The sequence below is a fragment of the Podarcis muralis genome, chromosome 2 (genome assembly GCF_964188315.1).
Source record: "Podarcis muralis chromosome 2, rPodMur119.hap1.1, whole genome shotgun sequence".
Classification (NCBI taxonomy): domain Eukaryota; kingdom Metazoa; phylum Chordata; class Lepidosauria; order Squamata; family Lacertidae; genus Podarcis; species Podarcis muralis.
In genome coordinates this window covers 34,897,004-34,917,638 of record NC_135656.1, presented here as the reverse complement: position 1 = coordinate 34,917,638, position 20,635 = coordinate 34,897,004, and the positions used below count along the sequence as shown (strand labels likewise).

General features: G+C 48.5%; 1 protein-coding gene across 4 annotated transcripts in view; it reads right to left on the bottom strand.

The window, feature by feature from the left end:
* LOC114590615 (unconventional myosin-XVB-like) overlaps positions 1-20,635 on the bottom strand; it is a 75,558-nt gene that overhangs the window by 53,635 nt on the left and 1,288 nt on the right. Inside the window, exons 2-9 of one of the 4 annotated variants that reach the window (XM_077924201.1) lie at positions 19,075-19,200; positions 17,636-17,713; positions 16,663-16,817; positions 16,411-16,456; positions 14,989-15,113; positions 14,343-14,460; positions 13,143-13,318; positions 12,835-12,928 (exon numbers count right to left, since the gene is read on the bottom strand). In XM_077924201.1, the coding sequence (XP_077780327.1) occupies positions 12,835-12,928; positions 13,143-13,318; positions 14,343-14,460; positions 14,989-15,113; positions 16,411-16,456; positions 16,663-16,817; positions 17,636-17,713; positions 19,075-19,200 (918 nt within the window). Of the gene's footprint in view, positions 1-951; positions 1,004-3,536; positions 3,660-12,834; positions 12,929-13,142; positions 13,319-14,342; positions 14,461-14,988; positions 15,114-16,410; positions 16,457-16,662; positions 16,818-17,635; positions 17,714-19,074; positions 19,411-20,635 lie in introns of those variants that run through there. The other 3 variants (XM_077924200.1, XM_028716884.2, XM_028716882.2) reach the window with 3 other exon arrangements.

Genomic DNA, 20,635 nt, shown 5'->3' with positions numbered 1-20,635 from the left:
AAGCCGCTTCTGGCGAACCAGAGAAGCGCACGGAAACGCCGTTTACCTTCCCACTGGAGTGGTACCTATTTATCTACTTGCACTTTGAGGTGCTTTTGAACTGCTAGGTTGACAGGAGCTGGGACTGAGCAACGGGAGCTCACCCCGTCGTGGGGATTCGAATCGCCACCTTCTGATCGGCAGGTCCTAGGCTCTGTGGTTTAACCCACAGCACCACCCGCGTCCCAGATGGCAATTAAAGGTAAAGGTAAAGGTACCCCTGCCCGTACGGGCCAGTCTTGACAGACTCTGGGGTTGTGCACCCATCTCACTCAAGAGGCCGGAGGCCAGCGCTGTCCGGAGACACTTCCGGGTCACGTGGCCAGCGTGACAAAGCTGCTCTGGTGAGCCAGTGCAGCACACGGAAACGCCGTTTACCTTCCCGCCAGTAAGCGGTCCCTATTTATCTACTTGCACCCGGGGGTGCTTTCGAACTGCTAGGTTGGCAGGCGCTGGGACCGAGCAACGGGAGCGCGCACCCCCGCGGGGATTCGAACTGCCGACCTTTCGATCGGCAAGCCCTAGGCGCTGAGGCTTTTACCCACAGCGCCACCCACGTCCCTAGATGGCAATTACTTCACTTTAAAATGTGTAAGTGAAACCTGCTGCATTTGTCAGACCCCTCCTGTTCTTTCTGGCGAGAGGGACCCTGGACTTCTGCTGTGACAGCATCCCTGCCAGCCCAGCTGCCCAGTGCAGACCTTTGCCCACCCCCCACCCCACTATGGTCTCAATCTGGACTGAGGCCTCCATACTGGAGATTTACACAGGGGAAAACATCTCCCATTGAAGTGAATGGTAGTTATTCCCCATGCAAACTGGGGGTGTCAGCATAAAACTCTAAAACAAAGCTTTGGTTTCACAAATGTTATCAGGCTTTGCCAGATTATACCCTGTATTTAATTGACATACCATTTTCCAGACACCTGCGTTCCTCAGCACCTTTGCCCAGTGACTCGTTCCTCTGTAATCTGGACAGGATAAAAAAAATCATGCATGCTTGCAAGGTGTGTTCACTGACACAACTATCCTTTGCGCAAAAGAAATTTCAGCATTACCCAAGGATTGCTACTAGGAGCTGTGATTTTTAGCTTGTTTATAAATGATATAAGGGTTTGGGGTGAGCAATGAGGTAGTCAAGTTTGCGAAGGATACTCAATTGTTCGGGGTGGTGAAGAGCTCCAAAAGAATCTCTCTGAACTGAACGAAGAGGATGCAAAACAGCAAGTGCAATTCAATGAAAACAAGGGTAAAAGGGGTCTGAAGTGGACTTGATTTTTTATATATATTTTTAAAGTGTGGTGTGTATGTGTATATGTTGTAGTAATAACCTAATAAAAAGCATGTTAAAAAATATAAATAATAAATAAATAAATTATTATTATTATTATAGGGGTACCTCGAGTTAAGTACTTAATTAGTTCCGGAGGTCCGTTCTTAGCCTGAAACTGTTCTTAACCTGAGGTACTACTTTAGCTAATGGGGCCTCCCGCTGCCGCCGCGCCGCCGGAGCACGATTTCTGTTCTCATCCTGAAGCAAAGTTCTTAACCCAAGGTACTATTTCTGGGTTAGCAGAGTCTGTAACCTGAAACGTATGTAACCTGAAGCGTATGTAACCAGAGGAGCACTGTACTATTATTATTATTATTATTATTAAAAAATGAAGTGGAAATGATTGACCAGGAATACGACCTGGGGGGTCGTGCCTGATAGCTTGATGAAGATGAACCCATGTGAGGCAAGGTAAATTCCATGCTAATGATAATTAGGGACAAATTTAAAATAAAATTGCCACAGATCGTATTGATATTATGACAGCGTATGCTGCAACCACACTTGGGGTACTGTGTACGGTTCCAGTCACCTGAAAATGGGTATTATACAGCTGGAGAAGGTTCAGGGAAATCATCAAAGGGATGACACAACTCTTCTGTGAGGAAAGGTTGGCCTTTTTAGTTTAAATGAAAAGGTAAGAGGAGACATGATACAGAGCGGTAAGCTTATGCATGGTGTGACAAAACTGCCCAGAGAAAAGTATGCTCCTGAATACCAGTTAAGGGGAATCAGAGATGAGGAGAGAGTTGTGGCACTCATCTCTCATGTCCTTCTTTTTGGGTCTTTCCATAGGCATCTGGTTGGCCACTGTGAGAACAGGGTACTGCACTAGATGCACCACAACTGGCTCGATCCAACAGGCCCTTTTTATGTTCTCCTTATGATAAGGGGATTTGAATTCTCTTGTCAATCTAGATGATGCAAATCTCCCTACTGTAGAGCAGCAGCCAATGTGGCGCCCTCCAGATGTTTTTAGCCCAAGCCAGCATGGTGAACAATCAGGGATAATGGGAGTTGTAGTTCAGAATATCGGAGGGCGGGCACCACACTGGGTACCCTCGCCGTAAGGTATAGCAACTCCCATCTCTGAAGGTGCGACTGAAAACCAAGGCAGGCTGAGCTCTTTAAGACTCTTTCACTTTCCCCTCCTTTCTGGTTTGTTTCACAGACCTTTCTTATAACCCTGTTAAACCCTACAATCGGTAACCCTGCACACACCACATCATCATTGTTGTAATGTCAGGGCAGGAGACACCGTACTTTCCCGTGTATAAGACACCCCCAGGTATAAGACGACCCCTATTTTTTTGAACCCAGAATTAAGAAATCAATATTTTAAACATCAAACAAAACTTTGATATTTTATTAAATATTCAAAGCACCGGCACTGGCATAGCAACCTGGGGTAACGTGCCCCACCAGGAACCAAGATCGCCCAAAGTTTTTGAGTGTTTTTTGAGAGATCATCCAAGCCTGGCACCCGGGAGGGACAGTGGCTTGGGCGGTTCCGGCAGCTTGTTCACAGCAGCCACGGGGATGTAAGTAGTGTTTTCTTTAACCCCTGTGCATTCACCATCCATGTATAAGACGACCCCCAATTTTTTCAGCAAAAAACATTGTCTTATGCATGGCAAAATACGGTAACTCTTTTATGCCTACAATACAATTATCCACAGATGATTAACCAGAATATGAATCAATGGCTGTATAGCAATGTCCTTGGCAGGACACATACAACTTTATTTTCAGGTGGGCCCTGTACCCATGGTTCATCAAATCCAGTACCCTGTCTCCAACTGTGGCTAAAATCAGATGCGTCAGGAAGTTTTAACAGCATGAAATGGGAGAGGGTAATGCAATTCTCTACCCAATGCTATTTAGTCCCAGTTATTTAACTCTAAGCTACATTAGCATTTAACATTACGAACGTCCTATATGACAAAAGTATACAGTACTGTGCTTGGAAAATTTAATCACCTCTCCCCCTGTCCTTCCAGCTGCTGGAGAATGCAATTTTAAACCAGCCCATGAAGGTTCACAGCGGAGTGTTTATTTCTCCCCAGAAGGACATACAGAGTGGCAGAATCATAATCTCCTATCCGGCTTTGTCTTTCCCACATGTAACCGAAACATTTGCTGAGCCCTGTACAATGGCACTTGCCTGCTCTTCCGTGATCTATGGAGTATCCTTTCTCTTCCTCCCCACTGAGTGCAGCGGTGTGGCTGTTGCCACTGAGCAGCCAAAAGGAGCTACAAGGGGGCACAGCCCAGGTTAAGGCTGAAGAGGGCTAAAGTCCTCCCAGTGCGGAATGACAAGGAGAGGGAGGTTCTGCAAGTCTTAACAGTGAACTTTGAGACCTTACACTGTTGCATTTTCTTTCCTAAGTGCCGAGTGTATTCATAAAGTAAACACTGAGGGCAGGAATGATGAAGCCAAAGCACAGCTTTGTGGTGGTTTCCTGGGAAAGAAGAGCCGGGAGCTATTCAGGCTGGGAAGGACAGGTGCACAGCACATGCTCAACTCAGGCAGAACAGCAGACTAGGAAGCCTTGAACTACATGCCTATCACAGAGCCTCCCAGGACTTATCACCACACACCTGGCAGCCATTTTCCTGGTACTTTCAGAGGCAATCCTTGCCATGGCTTTTGGCCCCCTGAGCTTCCTTTTCTCAGGGCGAGTCAAAAAGCAATTTAGCCAGTAGCATTGGATGGTACACCTGGATGATGTTTTCTGCTTATCTGGGAGTCCCAGAGAACAGGTGGAAAGGTGTGTCAGAGTTTCTCATGTTGACCTTGTACCTTCCCACATATTAATTGCATCACATTTGAATAAGCCAGGGTGCTTCGTAGTTCCTGGAGATCAAGGCTGCCTGTGCTTTGCATGTAAGACACCTGACAAGTCTCATTTACAATCAGGGGTGGGGAACCTCAGGCTGAGACACTGAATATGGTCCTCAGGCCTTTCTATAAAGCCTTTAAGACTCTCCCAAGCCCCTTCCCAGACCACAATCTTCACTGGCCCTGCTCTGTGCCCTCCTTGAACACACTTGCCTGAAGTGTGGTAATGCCTCTTACTTTCTAAGATAAAGAAAGTGTGGTGGCTGTACACACTTAGCATTCTATTTTAGAATCAATGGATACAGAGTACAGTTGTACCTTGGTTGTCGTCCGTTTTGGCTCCTGAATGCCGCTAACCCGGAAGTCAGTGTTCTGGTCTGTGAACGTTTTTTGGAAGCTGAATGTCCAACGCAGCTTCCACGGCTTCCGACTGAGTGCAGGAAGCACCTGCAGCCAATCAGAAGCCACGCCTTGCTCGGCGAACATTTTCGGAAGTTGAACAGACTTCCAGAATAGATTCCGTTCGACAACCAAGGTATGACTGTACTTGTATTTTTCTATGTAGTCCTCACACAATCTACGCCTATTTCATATTTTTCTTCCCTAAAAATGCTCACTGAAAAAGTGGCTTCATTCCAAAAACAAAAGCTCATTGCAGATCCACACTGCATTACCTCGCAGTGAGTCCATTTTACAGAAGATGTAAAGGTAAAGGACCACTGGACAGTTAAGACAGGTCAAAGGCGACTATGGGGTGCGGCACTCATCTTGCCAAGAGAGCCGGCGTTTGTCCGCAAACAGCTTTCCAGGTCATGTGGCCAGCATGACTAAACCGCTTCTGGTGCAAGAGAGCACCGTGAGGGAAGCCAGAGCACACGGAAATGCCGTTTACCTTCCTGTCGCAGTGGCACCTATTTATCTACCTGCACTGATGTGCTTTCAATCTGCTAGGTTGAGAGGAGCTGGGACAGAGCAACGGGAGCTCACCCCGTTGTGGGTATTCGAACCACCGACCTTCCGATTAGCAAGCCCAAGAAGCTCAGTGCCACCTGCTCCCTTGCAACAGATGTAGGCAGCTCTGGTGGGGAGGTGTATCCATACCCGCTCAGTGACATTGTGAGTAGGCATATACCACATTCACACTGGCCACTTCCTTCTCCGTTCACCTGGGGCATGTACAACAAGCAAAAGGTTCCAAATAACCTAATCAAAGGGAAGGTTTTTCAAACATGTATCCAATAACCATACCCGTCCCTGTGGATGGCAGGATCCAGATTCAAATTACGCAGAAAGCAGCATGTTTAGTGAAATATACTCAGAGTCGCAAGGTGATTTCATGCTCTTTATTCAGCTCATAGTGGTGAGGAGGAATGAATGAATGTCCCCTCGGTATCTGCTTTATATACATTATTTACACAATGGGCTCCACATGATTGGCTAATTCCGGAATTCTACTTTAAGCCAATCAGGTTGTGGATTCACTTCTATCTGGAGCATGATTGGGTAGTTCCTGCCAACCAATCATACTGCTGCATTGTTCTAGGACCAATCAGACTGCTGCATTCTGAAGCCTATTGTTCTAGGACCAATCAGACTGCTGCCTTTTGGATCCTATTGTTCTAGGACCAATCAGACTGCTGCAGTTTGGATCCTATTCAACTCAGTACATAACACCCCTCCCCTCTAAGTTCCAGTCCTGCCCGGGAGGTTGCATTCATAGTCCTTGAGGTACGCCGGCGGCCTACGTGTGCGTTGTGGCCTGGGGTGTTCCCTGGTCCGGGGTTCAGGTTCTAGCCCGTGTTCCAAGGATGCTGGCTGTGATGGGGCTGTTTGGTCTGGCGCAACCGGCTCGCTCAGTTGTGGTTCTGGTTCCGGTGTCCTTTCGGCCTCGCAGGTCCTCTCTCTATTTACTGATTCTGCCTCTCCTGCTGGCCCCTCGTGCTCTATGGGCCTCACTGCCCCTCTGTTCCCTTGGGACTCCTCTGCCCTTTCTTCCTCCTGGTTTTCTCCCGGGAATCGTCGCCGTATCTGGTCGCAGTGGCAGCGCCAACATTGCCCCCCATCCGTTAGCACCTCATACAACACCGGGCCAGTGACCCTGGTGACTGTGGCGGGTACCCATGCTGGGCCTGCCCCAAAATTCTTTGCATACACTGGGTCCTGAGCCTCGAAGGTCCGGGGGTTCTTGCCTTCCCCCACCTCTACCTCATCCTGAGCTCTATCGGGGTGAAGGCGGTCCAATCTGATTGCAAGGCGCCGACCCATTAGTAGTTCAGCGGGGCTCCGGCCAGTCGTTGAGCTGGGGGTGCTGTGCTGTGCTAGAAGGAATGTGGCAAGGCGGTACTCCCAATCCCCTTGCATCATGCGGCGAAGGGTGTCCTTGGTGGTCCGCACCATGCGTTCTGCTTGGCCATTGGTGACAGGGTGGAATGGCGCTGAACGGATATGGCGGATGGCGTTCTGCGCTGTGAAGGTTTGGAATTCTCCTGACGTGAATGCAGTCCCGTTGTCTGAGACGAGAGTGTCAGGGAGCCCGTGGGTTGCAAACAGCCTGCGTAGTACCCGGATGGCTGCGGACGTAGAAGTGGAAGTTACCAGTGCGACTTCCAGCCATTTGGTGTAGGAGTCCACCACTATGAAGAATGTTTTCCCCTGAAAGGGGCCAGCGAAGTCCACATGCAGGCGTGACCATGGTGCTCGGGCGGACTCCCAGGATTGGACTGGGGCCCTTGGGGGATCTGGGCGGGATTCTTGGCAGGCCTGGCAGTGTTTGACCCAGGCATCTATCTCTCCGTCGATCCCCGGCCACCACACATAACTCCTGGCAAGGGCCTTCATTCTTACTACCCCTGGGTGTGTCTCGTGTAGGGCTGTGAGGACCCTTTTGCGGAGGGGCTGGGGAACAACGACCCTGCTTCCCCATAACAGGCACCCCTTGTGGGCCGACAGTTCATGTTTGCGGGTTGTGTAGCCGGCGAATTCTGGCCCGGGGCTGCTGCTGGGCCATCCCCTCCACACCCAGTCCAAGACCCGGGAGATGACCCTATCTTTCTTGGAATGGTGTGCAACTTCTTGTGCCTGAATGGGGCGGTTGGGAAGCAGCTCCAGGCTCATAACCTCTTGTGCAGGTGCTGGGTCGGGGCCTGTTTCCGGTAGTGGTAGCCTGCTGAGGGCGTCCGCATGGCCCATTGCCTTCCCCGGACGGTGAATCAGTGCATACTGATAGCTGGCAAGGAAAATTGACCACCTGAGGACGCGAGGAGACAGCACTTGTGGGGTCTGCTTTTCAGGGGCAAACAAGCCAAGCAACGGCTTGTGGTCAGTCACCACGGTGAAGGGACGCCCGTACAAGAAATCATGGAATTTTTTTACTCCCTTCACGATTGCCAGACCCTCCTTGTCGATTTGCGAGTAGTTCCGCTCGGTTGCATTGAGTGTCTGGGAAAAGTATGCCACTGGTACCTCTCTTCCATCCGGGAGTTGGTGTCCCAGGACAGCGCCAATTCCATAGGGCGAGGCGTCGCATGCTAGCACCACCGGCAGCCTCTCGTCGAAGTGTGCCAAGACCGAGTTTGAGACAAGCAAGTCCTTGACTGCCTGGAATGCGGCCTCCTGGCGCTGGCCCCACGCCCAAGGGGCCCGCTTGTCCAGGAGTCTGTGTAGGGGCTCTGCTACCGCCGCCTTGTGGGGAAGGAAGGAATGGTAAAAGTTCAATAGTCCCAAGAAGGCCTGAAGTTCAGCCTTGTTCTTGGGCACTGGGGCATCACAAATGGCCCGTACCTTGTCCCCAGTCGGGTGGACCCCTTCTGCGTCCACCATAAATCCCAGAAAGTCCACCTGAGGCACTCCTAATAGACATTTTTCCCGCTTCACCTTGAGACCCGCCGTCTGGAAACGGTGCAGAACGATGTGGAGGCGGTCCTCAAACTCCTCTGGTGTGGGCCCGGCAATCAACACATCATCGAAGAAGGGGGTGACGCCAGGAATCCCTTTAAGTAGAGAGTCCATTAGATTCTGGAATATGCCTGGTGCCACGCTGACACCGAATTGCAGCCGCTTTACCCTGAATGCTCCTCTGTGCGTCACAATCGTCTGTGCCTCTGCTGTGGCCTCATCTACTGGCAGCTGTTGATATGCTTGGGCCAAGTCCAGCTTGCCAAATTTTTTTGACCCAGCCAGGGTGGCAAGAACATGGCTGACCACTGGCACTGGGTATGCATGGGCCGTGAGGGCCTTGTTTATGGTACATTTGTAGTCTGCGCAGATGCGGACCGAACCATTAGGCTTGACGGGTGTGACGATTGGGGTTTCCCAGGGGGCATTAGGCACCGGCTCCAGCACTCCTTGCTCCACGAGCCGGTCCAATTCCTCGTCTATACGGGGTTTCAGGGCGAACGGGACCCGGCGGGCCTTGAGCCTGACCGGTCGTACTGCGGGGTCAAGCTGTAGAGCAATGGGGGGGCCCGTATACTGTCCCAATTTCCCATCGAAAACCCCCGGAAATTCCTTGCATATGGCGTCCACGTCCACTTGTAAGCTAGTGTGGTTCACCCCGGTGACGGCTAGCCCCAGTGGTCCAAACCATGCCAATCCCAGTAAGCTAATGTAGGGGCCCTTGACCACCAGCAAGTCCAGTTGCCGCGTCTGCCCTCGGTATTGCACCCTGAAGGTCCCCACCCCCATTGTGGGGACCTTACGTTTCTGGAAGTCCCGGAGGGTGAATGGAGCCGGCCTGAGTTTGGGACCCCCAGTAGGACACAGTTTCCTTAAGGTCCTTGCCGAGATTATGGATAGAGTTGAACCCGTGTCAAGCTCCATGCGGCATGGGGCCCCCTCTATCTGTACGTCAATAATAATTTTCTCTACATTGGGGTGGGGCAACTGGTATACCTGGAAGTCCGTGAGCTCTGTCGAGTTGCCTTGGTGCGTTGGGCCCCGGGATCTGGGGCTCTTGGATTGGTCATCTGATGCCTGGCGTCGGGTGGGCTGAGCCCGACACACCCAGGCGATGTGTCCCAATTTTCTGCACTGCCTGCACTCTGCGTTGCGGAAACGGCAGGTCCTCCTCTCGTGACTTTCTCCACAGCTTGCGCAGTTCCCTCCTTCTCGTCGAGGCAGCTGTGGTGTGTGGGCTGCTTGAGTGCGCTGCTGTACTCGGTGCACCTCCTCCCTGTTGGATCCTGAGTCGTCGGTGAGGTCTTCGTGGTGGACCCTTGGTTGGGACAGCTGGCTCGGCCGTGCCTCTTGTGTCGACCTCTCGGCAGCTTCCATTGCCAGGGCCTCCTCCAGAGCGACCTGGAACGTTAGATCCTTCTTAGCGTAGAGGCGTCGTTGCAGCTTCCCATCCTTCAGGCCACCGACGAGGCGGTCACGAAGCATGTTCTCCAGCTCTGAGAAGTTGCAGAACCGGGCGGCTTGGCGGAGAGAGGTCACAAACCCAGTTATGGTTTCCCCAGGGGCTTGCCGCTTTGCGTAGAAGGCATTTCGACGAGCCACCACTGAGGGCTGTGGCGAAAAGTGCCCCTTCAGCTGTTCCATTATTGTTTTGTATGGAACAGTAGCGACGTCTTCAGGCGCAAGGAGAGCCCGGGCGATTTCAAACGTCTCCTCTCCGCAGACGCTGAAGAATATCGCCCTCTTCTTGGCGTCTTCTTCGTCGGTGACCCCTTTGGCTTCTAGGAGGAAGGTGAAACGGGAGGCATACGCTTCCCAGTCTCCAGATGCTGGGTTGAATGGCGAGAAGCTGTTGTCGGTTGCCATTCTGAGTTCCTTGTGTCCCGGAGCTGAAGCCTGGATACACGGTGCGAGGCAGCGGTGCGGCAGGTGGCGGTGCTGCGGTGCTGTGTGTGGCAGTCAGCTCAGCGGGATCCCACCTTCGTCGCCAGTGAAATATACTCAGAGTCGCAAGGTGATTTCATGCTCTTTATTCAGCTCATAGTGGTGAGGAGGAATGAATGAATGTCCCCTCAGTATCTGCTTTATATACATTATTTACACAATGGGCTGCACATGATTGGCTAATTCCGGAATTCTACTTTAAGCCAATCAGGTTGTGGATTCACTTCTATCTGGAGCATGATTGGGTAGTTCCTGCCAACCAATCATACTGCTGCATTGTTCTAGGACCAATCAGACTGCTGCATTCTGAAGCCTATTGTTCTAGGACCAATCAGACTGCTGCCTTTTGGATCCTATTGTTCTAGGACCAATCAGACTGCTGCAGTTTGGATCCTATTCAACTCAGTACATAACATTTAGGATGAACACGAATGATTCCAGATTGCAAAAAGCGAACCTTTTTTGTGCTGCGAACCAGTTAGCGCCCACACGCAGCCCTAGTGTATGCATAGAAACCTCTGAATGGAATGCAGCTGGCTATACAAAAGTGATGGTCACATTTGTTGCTCCACCCACTTTTGCCTCTATCCATCTTCACCAACCAATAGAATGAGGCTACCCACAGGGTTACCATGACTGCCCCTGGACTGAAAAGCAGTCCTCATTTGCCGGTGCCCAAAACAAAACTATTGTTAGAAGGCGCTCCCCAAATTAAAAGCCCAGGGGTGGGGGGTTGCTTTTTAGCCAGAATATACATGCTTTAAAAAAAAACCCCACCAATAACAATGAGCGCTAGCCTCGGTTTCTTTTCCAAGTTTCATCTTCTCCCGAGTCATGACTGCTGGTGAAAATGCTGAAATTTTCTGGTATAGTAACACCAGTAATACCCCAGCACTTGTAACAAATATTTTAGAGATATAAATGAAGTTGTCAGAGCACAGCAGACGTGTGTTCAGGGTGTTTCTCAAAAGATACACACATGATTAGTGCTCACAGCTGTTCTGGGAGTTGGGCACACATTATTCTGGACTAACCTCACACAAAGATTGAGACCACCTGAAAATTCCAGTAGCCAGATGTGGGTGACACAGGTCCAAACTGGGCTACTCCCTAGGCAAGTTTTTGGAAATGCATTACAGAGACTCTTACTCTAATCTACTGTCTCCACTAAAAAAGCCACCTTGGATCCATAGCTAGTTGCATGCTCAATTAAAAAAGCTTCTTGATCAGGCATAGGCAAACTCGGCCCTCCAGATGATTTGGGACTACAACTCCCATCATCCCTAGCTAACAGTAACAGTGGTCAGGGATGATGGGAATTGTAGTCCCAAAAATATCTGGAGGGCCAAGTTTGCCTATGCCTGTTCTTGATCTTAGCATATCAGGAAGAGGTCTTCATTCAACATTCCAATCTGATGCACAACTTTCTACATGCATAGAGTTACAAAAAGTAAATAAATGGCTCCATATAACTCCTAAAGAGGTACAGCCCAGATTTCTACCACTCAAATCGACCACATCATTCTGCCCTGTGTATATAATGGTTACAATCAGGGCATTTTTTCAGCCAGAACTCGCTGCAACTCAGTTCTGGTACCTCTCAGGTGGGCACCATTGTCATTATAACAGAACAAGGGAGGTGTTCATGGTGAGTTTCGGCACCTCTGTCCCCCCCCCCTTCCACCAGTCCTACTTTGTCAAGGTGATGTCTGCTCTTCGCAATAAACACCCTCTGCTCACTCAGAGAGATATTTACAGTTCTTTATTAACATATGTGCAAACAGCTACAGTTCCTAATCATGCATCTGAATCCAAGGAGTCAGATTCGGGGAGTGGCTTCCTTTGGTTCCTTCTCCAACATAGCAGGCATGGGAAGGCACTGCTTCCCCTTCTGTTCCTGAACTTCCTGGTTGGTGACAGGGCTTTTCAGCATCAGAGAGCCCTGTATTTCCCTTCTGATTCTCTCCTTGCTCTGATACTCCCCCTTCCCTTGCCCCAAGGGCGTTCCCTTTCTGTCCCGTGACATACTTCCAATAACAGAATGCCCTGAAGTGCGTGAACAGCATGTGGATAGCCCACACAGAGAAACTGCTTCTCTTTTCTATATCTTCTGCTGGACCTCCGGACAACTTCGAAGTACGACCATCTCCACTATCATTCACTGTTGCAAGCATTAACTTGCTAACTTGCCTTGCTTTCTGTTGTTGGGACCTTGTCTAAAACGTATGTGCCGAGTATTCCCATGTCACACTGTTGTTGTTGTTTAGTCGTGTCCGACTCTTCATGACCCCATGGACCAGAGCACGCCAGGCACTCCTGTCTTCCACTACCTCCCGCAGTTTGGTCAAACTCATGCTGGTAGCTTTGAGAACATTGTCCAACCATCTCGTCCCCGTCGTCCCCTTCTCCTTGTGCCCTCCATCTTTCCCAACATCAGGGTCTTTTCCAGGGAGTCTTCTCTTCTTATGAGGTGGCCAAAGTACTGGAGCCTCAGCTTTAGGATCTGTCCTTCCAGTGAGCACTCAGGGCTGTTTTCCTTCAGAATGGATAGGTTTGATCTTCTTGCAGTCCATGGGACTCTCAAGAGTCTCCTCCAGCACCATAATTCAAAAGCATCAATTCTTTGGTGATCAGCCTTCTTTATGGTCCAGCTCTCACTTCCATACATCACTACTGAGAAAACCATAGCTTTAAGCCATGTCACACACAATCCCTCAAATAAAACCTTATAGCAGAAAAGTATATTACCTATTGCATTGCCAATTGTCAGTAACCCTATTACCTGGTATTGCCTCCTCTTATGAGTCAGTGGTCTAGAGACGAGCATGGCCACCCCAAACCGCATCAGGGTCTTCTTCAATCTTTGGTACCGTTTCCTGGAGGTTACAAAGAAAAGGGGAGGTCAGGAAACAAGAGACAACTGTGAGAATGTGGTGGTGGTGGGGAGCTTTCTAGCCAGTCCCACTGAAATCAGTACACATGATTGCACCAGGACTGAATGGAGTTTGGCCTTTCATTTAATGCTAAAAACAGTTCAGTTCTGTGGCCTTCAAGCCTTCCAACAGCACTACAACCTTTGCACTTTCTGACCTTGCCAGGTAACCCCGGAAATGAGCCTGGATGACCAAGGCCTTCTCCTTGAAGACCTGGAACCGCCTACGGTTGATGAGGCCTCTGAGATTGCGTTGAAGGGTAACAATCGCCCAGCTCAGCTTTTGATTCCATCTTCTCTCTAGCATCTGCCTCGCTTTTTCCTTCAAGAACACCTGGGCGGGGAAAGGAGGCAATAAAGAACACTGCTATTGGCAAGTGAACAGCCCTAATTATTACCTACGCCCAAGTCTTCAATGGCCAATTTGTCAAAGACTATGCAAATAAATGCATCTAGTGGGCGTTTTTTTCATATTTACTGTCTTTCTCCAGTCGAGCATGAAGAGTTGCTGAGGCTCAGTGTATATATTTGATTTATACCAAAATATTTATTTTACCAGTTAGCAACTAAAAGAGCCCATTTAGGCTAACCACCTTTTGCAGCCTAAGGGCAGCATTCCTTTTGGGCAACCTCGAAAGGACCACATGGTGAAAGTGGGTAGAACAACTAATGTACATTTTATCTCTGTACAGTTAGTTCCAACACACACCCTCTATCCTCCATTCAGATAAGTAAGAGCCACTATCAGAGTGTAAGGACACATTACAGGCAAAAACATTCTCCAGAGTGGCTGGGGAAACTCAGCCAGATGGGCGGGGTATAAATTGTTGTTGTTGTTGTTGTTGTCGTCGTCAGTGAAGGGTATGGCCTGATAGAGAGTCTTGGAGGGCCAAAATTGGTCCCTAAGCCTGGAGATTCCCCAAGTCTCTAATCCAGTTGCCCCTTTGGAATCGAGAGCCTTTGTAGTATAGTGGCCAGAGTGTTAGACCAGGACATGGGAGACCAGGGTTCAAATCTCCACTTGGCCATATAAAGGATTAGGCAGTCCTTGAGATGCCCTGGACCCAAGTTGTTAAGGACCTTGTAAATCAGTATAAGAACCCTGAACCTGGCCCGGTAGCGTATGAATAGCCAGTGAAAGCTTTCGAGCGCCGGAGTTACATGCTGGCGATAGTTGTTGTCTCCATCAACTGTCTACCCGCAGCATTTTGCACCAGGCCAAGGGTAGCCCTGTACAGAGCACATGGCAGTGGTAAGAGTCATGAGCTTACCAAGAGAATGCACCCCCCCTATGAAACCAACAGCATGCACACGGCCTTTCATAAGTTGCAGGGAAGAGAATTGCTAAGGCACACCACCTTGGTGACTCCAATCTGATAGAGCTCTGAGAGATCTCCCACCACCTGTGAAAGCACTGCGGCGCAGCCATCTCTCTCCTGCAAGGAGTTCTGCCCTCGGCTGGCCAGGACTCCATACCTGATGAGCAGAAAGGAGACAGAACCATCTGCTAAAACTCCTTCAGCGCAGGGTGTTACAGAGAAAGGAAGCAAATCCCAGCACTTCGGGAGCCAGGGACAAGCTGTCTATTGAGCATTTGTTCTGATTTGTTTGCATGGTGGTTCGATGCTTTCCAGTGCATTTTTCCTTACCACAAAGTTCCAGGCTTTCAGAAACCTCCCTCTTTCCCACCCCTCCAACTCCCTAAGGTCAAATGAAGAGTCTGCAGAGAATGTCCAAATGTAGGATCAACTGCTGTATTTTCTGAGTATAGCTCCTATAGTCTGGAATAACACCTGATTTTGACCCTAGAAGTCTTTTCCAATTAGTGTTCTAAAACATTTGAAGTTGGCTGCGACAGCCGCTGTGTTTTATTGCCCCAACTGTTTGGTTTGGCGTGCTTGCTTTACCATCGTTATTGCATCTTAAATTGTTATTATGTTATTGGTGTGCCTTTCTTTTACAACGTTGTGTTAAAATAGGAGGAGGGACAAGTAACAGGCTCACCTGATTAGGAAATGGCGGAATGGAATGCGGATGGGATAACCTTCTTTCCTGATGCATATGGCCTCCAAAATCCCAGAATGCCTTAGCTGAGAAGCCACGTATTCAGTATCGAAGATGTTTGGCACCTGAAGTTTAAAGGGAATGGTCTCAATTAGCCAAATAAAGAAGGGAACAAGGACAAGACACATAAAGGCCACTGGAAAGAACCAGTACCTTGCCGGCTCCCCCCACAAATTACATCTGTGATCCCGGGGCTTGTCCACATCCGAACAACATGTGGATATTCCTGTGCTGCCCTGGACATTTCCCCTCTTTAATTGGAGGTCTTTCCCCAATTCCGACTTTCCAAAGATTTCAAAGGAAAAACACATTTAAAGGGGGAGGGGAGGTCAAGGACAACACTGGGGTGGGGAAGACATCCTATGGACACCCCTGCATTAAAGGGGAAGCAGACTAATGCAAATTCATGGCTACCCAAATGGCTTGTGTCAGGCCAGCCTAAGACTATGTAGAGTAAGACGCCAGCCCTTCTTAGGTGTTATAGTCCACATGATTACTATTTACTGGGTGGCTGAGATTTTGGATACATGAGAGGGAATATTGGTACAAGACCTGCAATGAGCAAAACAGTTTCTCATCTAGCTTCCAAATACAGTCATACCTTGGGTTAAAGTTGCTTCAGGTTGAGCATTTTCGGGTTGTGCTCCATGGCGACCCAGAAGTAATGGAACACGTTACTTCTGGGTTTTGCCACTTGTGCATGTGGAGATGCTCAAAATGACGTCACGCACATGCACAGAAGTGGCGAACTGCGACCCGCACATGCACAGACACGGGTTACATTCACTTCAGGATGCGAACAGGGCTCTGGAATGGATCCTGTTCGCATTCAGAGGTACCACTGTATACGTAATTTGACGCTGTTTCTAGCAGAGGAACTAGATGGACATCTAAAGTGTCGTTTGTTTTTACAGCAAGTTTCTAGCCATCAGAATACGTGGGGTGGGCTGCCAAAACGTTACTGTGCTCAGGAGCAGACTTTCTGGTTATTGGACAAGCATCCATGGAACTGCCAATGGCAAAAGTTGATGGACGCTGTAGTTCAGCAACACCTGGAGACCCAGAGGTTCCCAACACCTGGGTTAGAGCATGTTTTCACAGAATCATAGAATTGTAGAGGTGGAAAGGACCACGAGGGTCGTCTAGCTCAACTCCCAGCAATGCAGGAATCTTTTGCCCAACGTGAGGCTTGAACCCGTGACCGTGAGATTAAGAGTCCCATGCTCTACCGACTGAGCTATCCTTGAGCATGTGTACGGAAGAACTTTCCATTGATTTGCATAACTCAGCCAGGGCATTGTCTTGGTAGCATCTCAAAGACAGCCTCAGGTACAGTCCAGCCCTGCAAAGACCAAGTCTTACCTTTTTGGAATTAGGCTTGATGCACCGAACAAAGAAAATGTGGCTCCTGTAGGATAGAGAGAAAAGATGTAAAGTGCATCCATTTTAAAACAGCAGGAGATGTGGCTCCAAACTGATTCTCCATCTTCAGAACCACAGCTCAATGAATGGGTGATCAGCAGCTCACTCTTTGACCTCGCCTTCCCACAGGCTTATGCTCTGTGCCGGGAGGTGGCAACACAAATTGGTGGTAGCACCACCACATTCCCTCACCTGTCTAGCTTAGCTGTGAGATCTTGCAAGGAGTGCTGGAATCTAGACACTAACGTAGAAGCTTGATGCGTCAGCCCTTGGACTCTAGTTCCACTTCCTGGTTCTCTCTGGTTCATCTGCTGTTCCTTCACTTTCTCAAAAAGGTGGGACACCAGCTTCAGAGAGGTGGACAAAAGAAATCAAAGCTTCAGAATAAACTTAGAACATTTAGTTGAAACGTTAGAAGAACCAGCTCCCTCCATACTCTGCCAATGGAAAAACCAAAGGGCAGTTTTCAAACAATCCAATAGATCAACAAATAAAATAAAACTTTATTATAGCCTCTTAGAACAGATGTCCTTTACATAAGGTTCTATAATTACACAGTACAGTGGTACCTCTGTTTAATAACTTAATTCATTCCAGAGGTCCGTTCTTAACCTGAAAGTGTTCTTAACCAGAAGCACCACTTTAGCTAATGGGACCTCCCGCCGCCGCCGTGCCGCCGCCGTGCGATTTCTGTTCTCATCCTGAAGCAAAGTTCTTAACCTGAGGTACTATTTCTGGGTTAGTGGAGTCTGTAACCTGAAGCGTATGTAACCTGAAGCGTCTGTAACCCGAGGTACCACTGTATCCTTTATATATAAAAGTTTGATCAACCAGTGCTGCTTATGCAGAAGATGGAACCATAGCTGCAGATGTTTGCGCCAGTTATAAAATAAATCTAAAAGGAAACCAACTCCTCTCTGAAACAAACAAACAAAACAGAGCTATCTTGGAGCAAGGGAGTGTCATGTGAAAGCATATACACCTCAGGAGTGATTTTTCTATCCACCAGGAAACTGGTATACAATTAAGTGTCTCTTGATGTCTACCAATACCGCAGCACAAATAAATTAGTATCAGACAGAGCTGTACGTCTCTTGACTGTGAGATCATAGGAATAGTCTGCACTGCAGAAGCATAATAATTAACCCAAACTATTTGACTGTACCTTGTGGTGGCTGTGGGAAAATATCTCCAGGACCTCTGGGCGTAACAGATCATGGTTTTTATTCAGAAACTTGTGGACCTGTAAAGCCAAATTCCACATCACTCTCATTTGTTTTTAAAAACTACGTTAACAGAGCTTCTGAGGCTGCAATCTGATACCAACCTTCCCACTTACCTAGGAGTAAACTCCACTGAAGTCCATCAATGGGACTTCTAAGTAGACATGTTCAGGAGTGGACTGTGAATCTCCTGTCAGTATAGTTCTTAGTTTACTTGCAATCCTGATTTCCAGTCTTTTCTGAGGAAGCCCTTCAGCCCCAACTCTTGACTTGTTTTTGCAGATTATAAACCAGGACAGCTGCCTGCGAAGCTGGAGGTCCACTATCCAGTCAAATAAACAGTTTTGCCCAACCCAAATCAAGTAATAATAATAAAATCATAATTTCAGTTCTATTCCCCCCACCCCCCCAAAAAAATAATTGTCTAGCCCTTCTTTTTCTAAAGAACCATTCAATACAACGGACAGTGTTCAAGTAAGTTGTTGCCTACATGGAACAGCAACTACTCTCACAATGGAATTTCCCCCTCCATTGTCCCGTAAATCTGCTCTGGAGGGCTGGAGAAAAGCCAAGAACAGATTTAGGGAAATAAGACAGGGGGAGTCTTATTGAGCGAGTTCACCTCATTCGGTGTATGCATACCCCATTTAGCGCTACTTAGAATTCTACTCTAGATAACAGATTGGAAGAGGACAAATTGAAAGAGCAGTACAGTGGTACCTCGGGTTAAGAACTTAATTCGTTCTGGAGGTCCATTCTTAGCCTGAAACTGTTCTTAACCGGAGGTACCACTTTAGCTAATGGGGCCTTCTGCTGCTGCCATGCCGCCGCTGCATGATTTCTGTTCTCATCCTGAAGCAAAGTTCTAAACCCGAGGTACTACTTCCGGGTTAGCGGAATCTGTAACCTGAAGTGTCTGTAACCCGAGGTACCACTGTATGAATGTTTAGAAGGCACTTTAAGACCATTAAATTTGGGGTTGCAAAACTGTGAGCTCTTTGTACCCCCCTGCTGGGTGACCAATCCAGAGTGAAGAGACTGATACAGCCAGGGCTCTTCCTTTGGATTACTAGCAGTAAAGAGGCACTTGCGTACGCTGCCATCCAGAACCTCACCAGATGAAGTTGTGGCAAATTGACATGTCCTACTTCAGGCATAGGCAAACTCCGGCCCTCCAGGTGTTTGGGACTACAATTCCCATCATCCCTAGCTAACAGGACCAGTGGTCAGGGATGATAGGAATTGTAGTCCCAAACATCTGGAGGGCCGGCGTTTGCCTATGCCTGTCCTACTTGCTTGGGTGAGCAAAACTCACCTTTGTGCTGCTTGAGCTAGGCAAACAAGTGCAGGGGATGTTGGAGGGGAGCAGGCTCCTATATACCTGGTAGGTAACGGGTCCTGCATAATGCTGCACAGTGAAGACAGGCAAAGGCAGCTTCGGCTTGACGTACCAAGGGCTGTTGGCATGATGGTAATGGCACTTCTGCAAGAAGGTGTGGTCTGTGGCCTGGATAGGAAAGAAAACTCTCACACACAGCAAAATAACAACTAGAAGTTGGGCATTTCGGCTATGTGCATTTGGAAAAACATCCCCCCCCCCCCCCAAAAAAAAGAATGCTGGGCAATGCAATGTAGCCCTCACAGAGCTGGCATATACTTTAAATGTATAGTGCATATGCAGCCATTGTGTCACCAACCCCATGATGTGGAATTGTCTACCAGCCGAGATTTGGCAGGTATCCTCGCTTTTGACTTTCAGGCATCTCTTCAAGCCTTTTTTTAATGCTGACAGGTCTATGCTGCTGTTTGAAGCTGTTTTGACTGGCCAGCGATTGTAATGATTGCTTTTTTAATGATGTTTCCTTGCTGCAAACCACCCTCATATTGCAGTGTATAAACTGTGGTAGATAAATGCTTTTATAAATAAAAACAAACAAGTATTGATCAACCACATCCTTAGTAGCATGTGGAGGTATTTTAAATGTTTAGGGACCCAGACCCACAGATAAACCAATTTGCTTGTTATCATGCCATTTCAATAGGACATGGGGTTCCCACTGTGGTCCATGGACCAGGTGGCTCACGGAGTGCCCATGAAAAACACTTAGAATTCGAATTCTATGGAAGTCATGTTGTAATACAATATAAGAAAAAAAAAAAGAAGCAATAAAATGCAATAAAATTCATATCAGCATCCAGCACAGAGCATTACATTTGGCGGGGGGTGGGGATATTACATGGCCCACCAAAATTCTCAGCAATTTTCAAGTGGTCAGTGGGCGGAAAAAGGTTTAGGAACCACTGCTATATGATACAAGTACAATCTTATATTTAAGGGATTCTTAGTGCTAAACTTAAATTAGTTCCCCCCATCTGGTACCAAGTACAGTGGTACCTCGGGTTAAGAACTTAATTTGTTCCGGAGGCCCATTCTTAACCTGAAACTGTTCTTAACCTGAGGTACCACTTTAGCTAATGGGGCATCCCCCTGCCACCAGCACGCAATTTCTGTTCTCATCCTGAGGTATCTTAACCGGAGGTACTATGTCTGGGTTAGCGGAGTCTGTAGCCTGAAGCGTCTGTAACCTGAAGCGTCTGTAAGCCGAGGTACCACTGTACTGGACTGCTGCAAAGTAAAAAGACAGTCTAATCCTGTTTGCCACTTCTTTGTTCTCTCTACAGGAAAGGGAGATGTTCATGCTAATTCTGGAGAGAGGGAGTGCACTGCATGCTCAGCTGGTTGATGCCAAAGGTCAGCATGGCCAGGCATCTGCCAAGGGCCCACACCACAGGAAGGGGGCCTACTGGAAGAAGCCCTCTGCACCTGCAGCAGTGAGGAAGCAGACTCGCGGCAGGGAGGGTGACTTGCCCAAGGCAACTCTCCAAAACCTGGATCTAACACCAGGCAGTGTGTGTGTGTGTGGAAATCAAGTGTCCTCAGA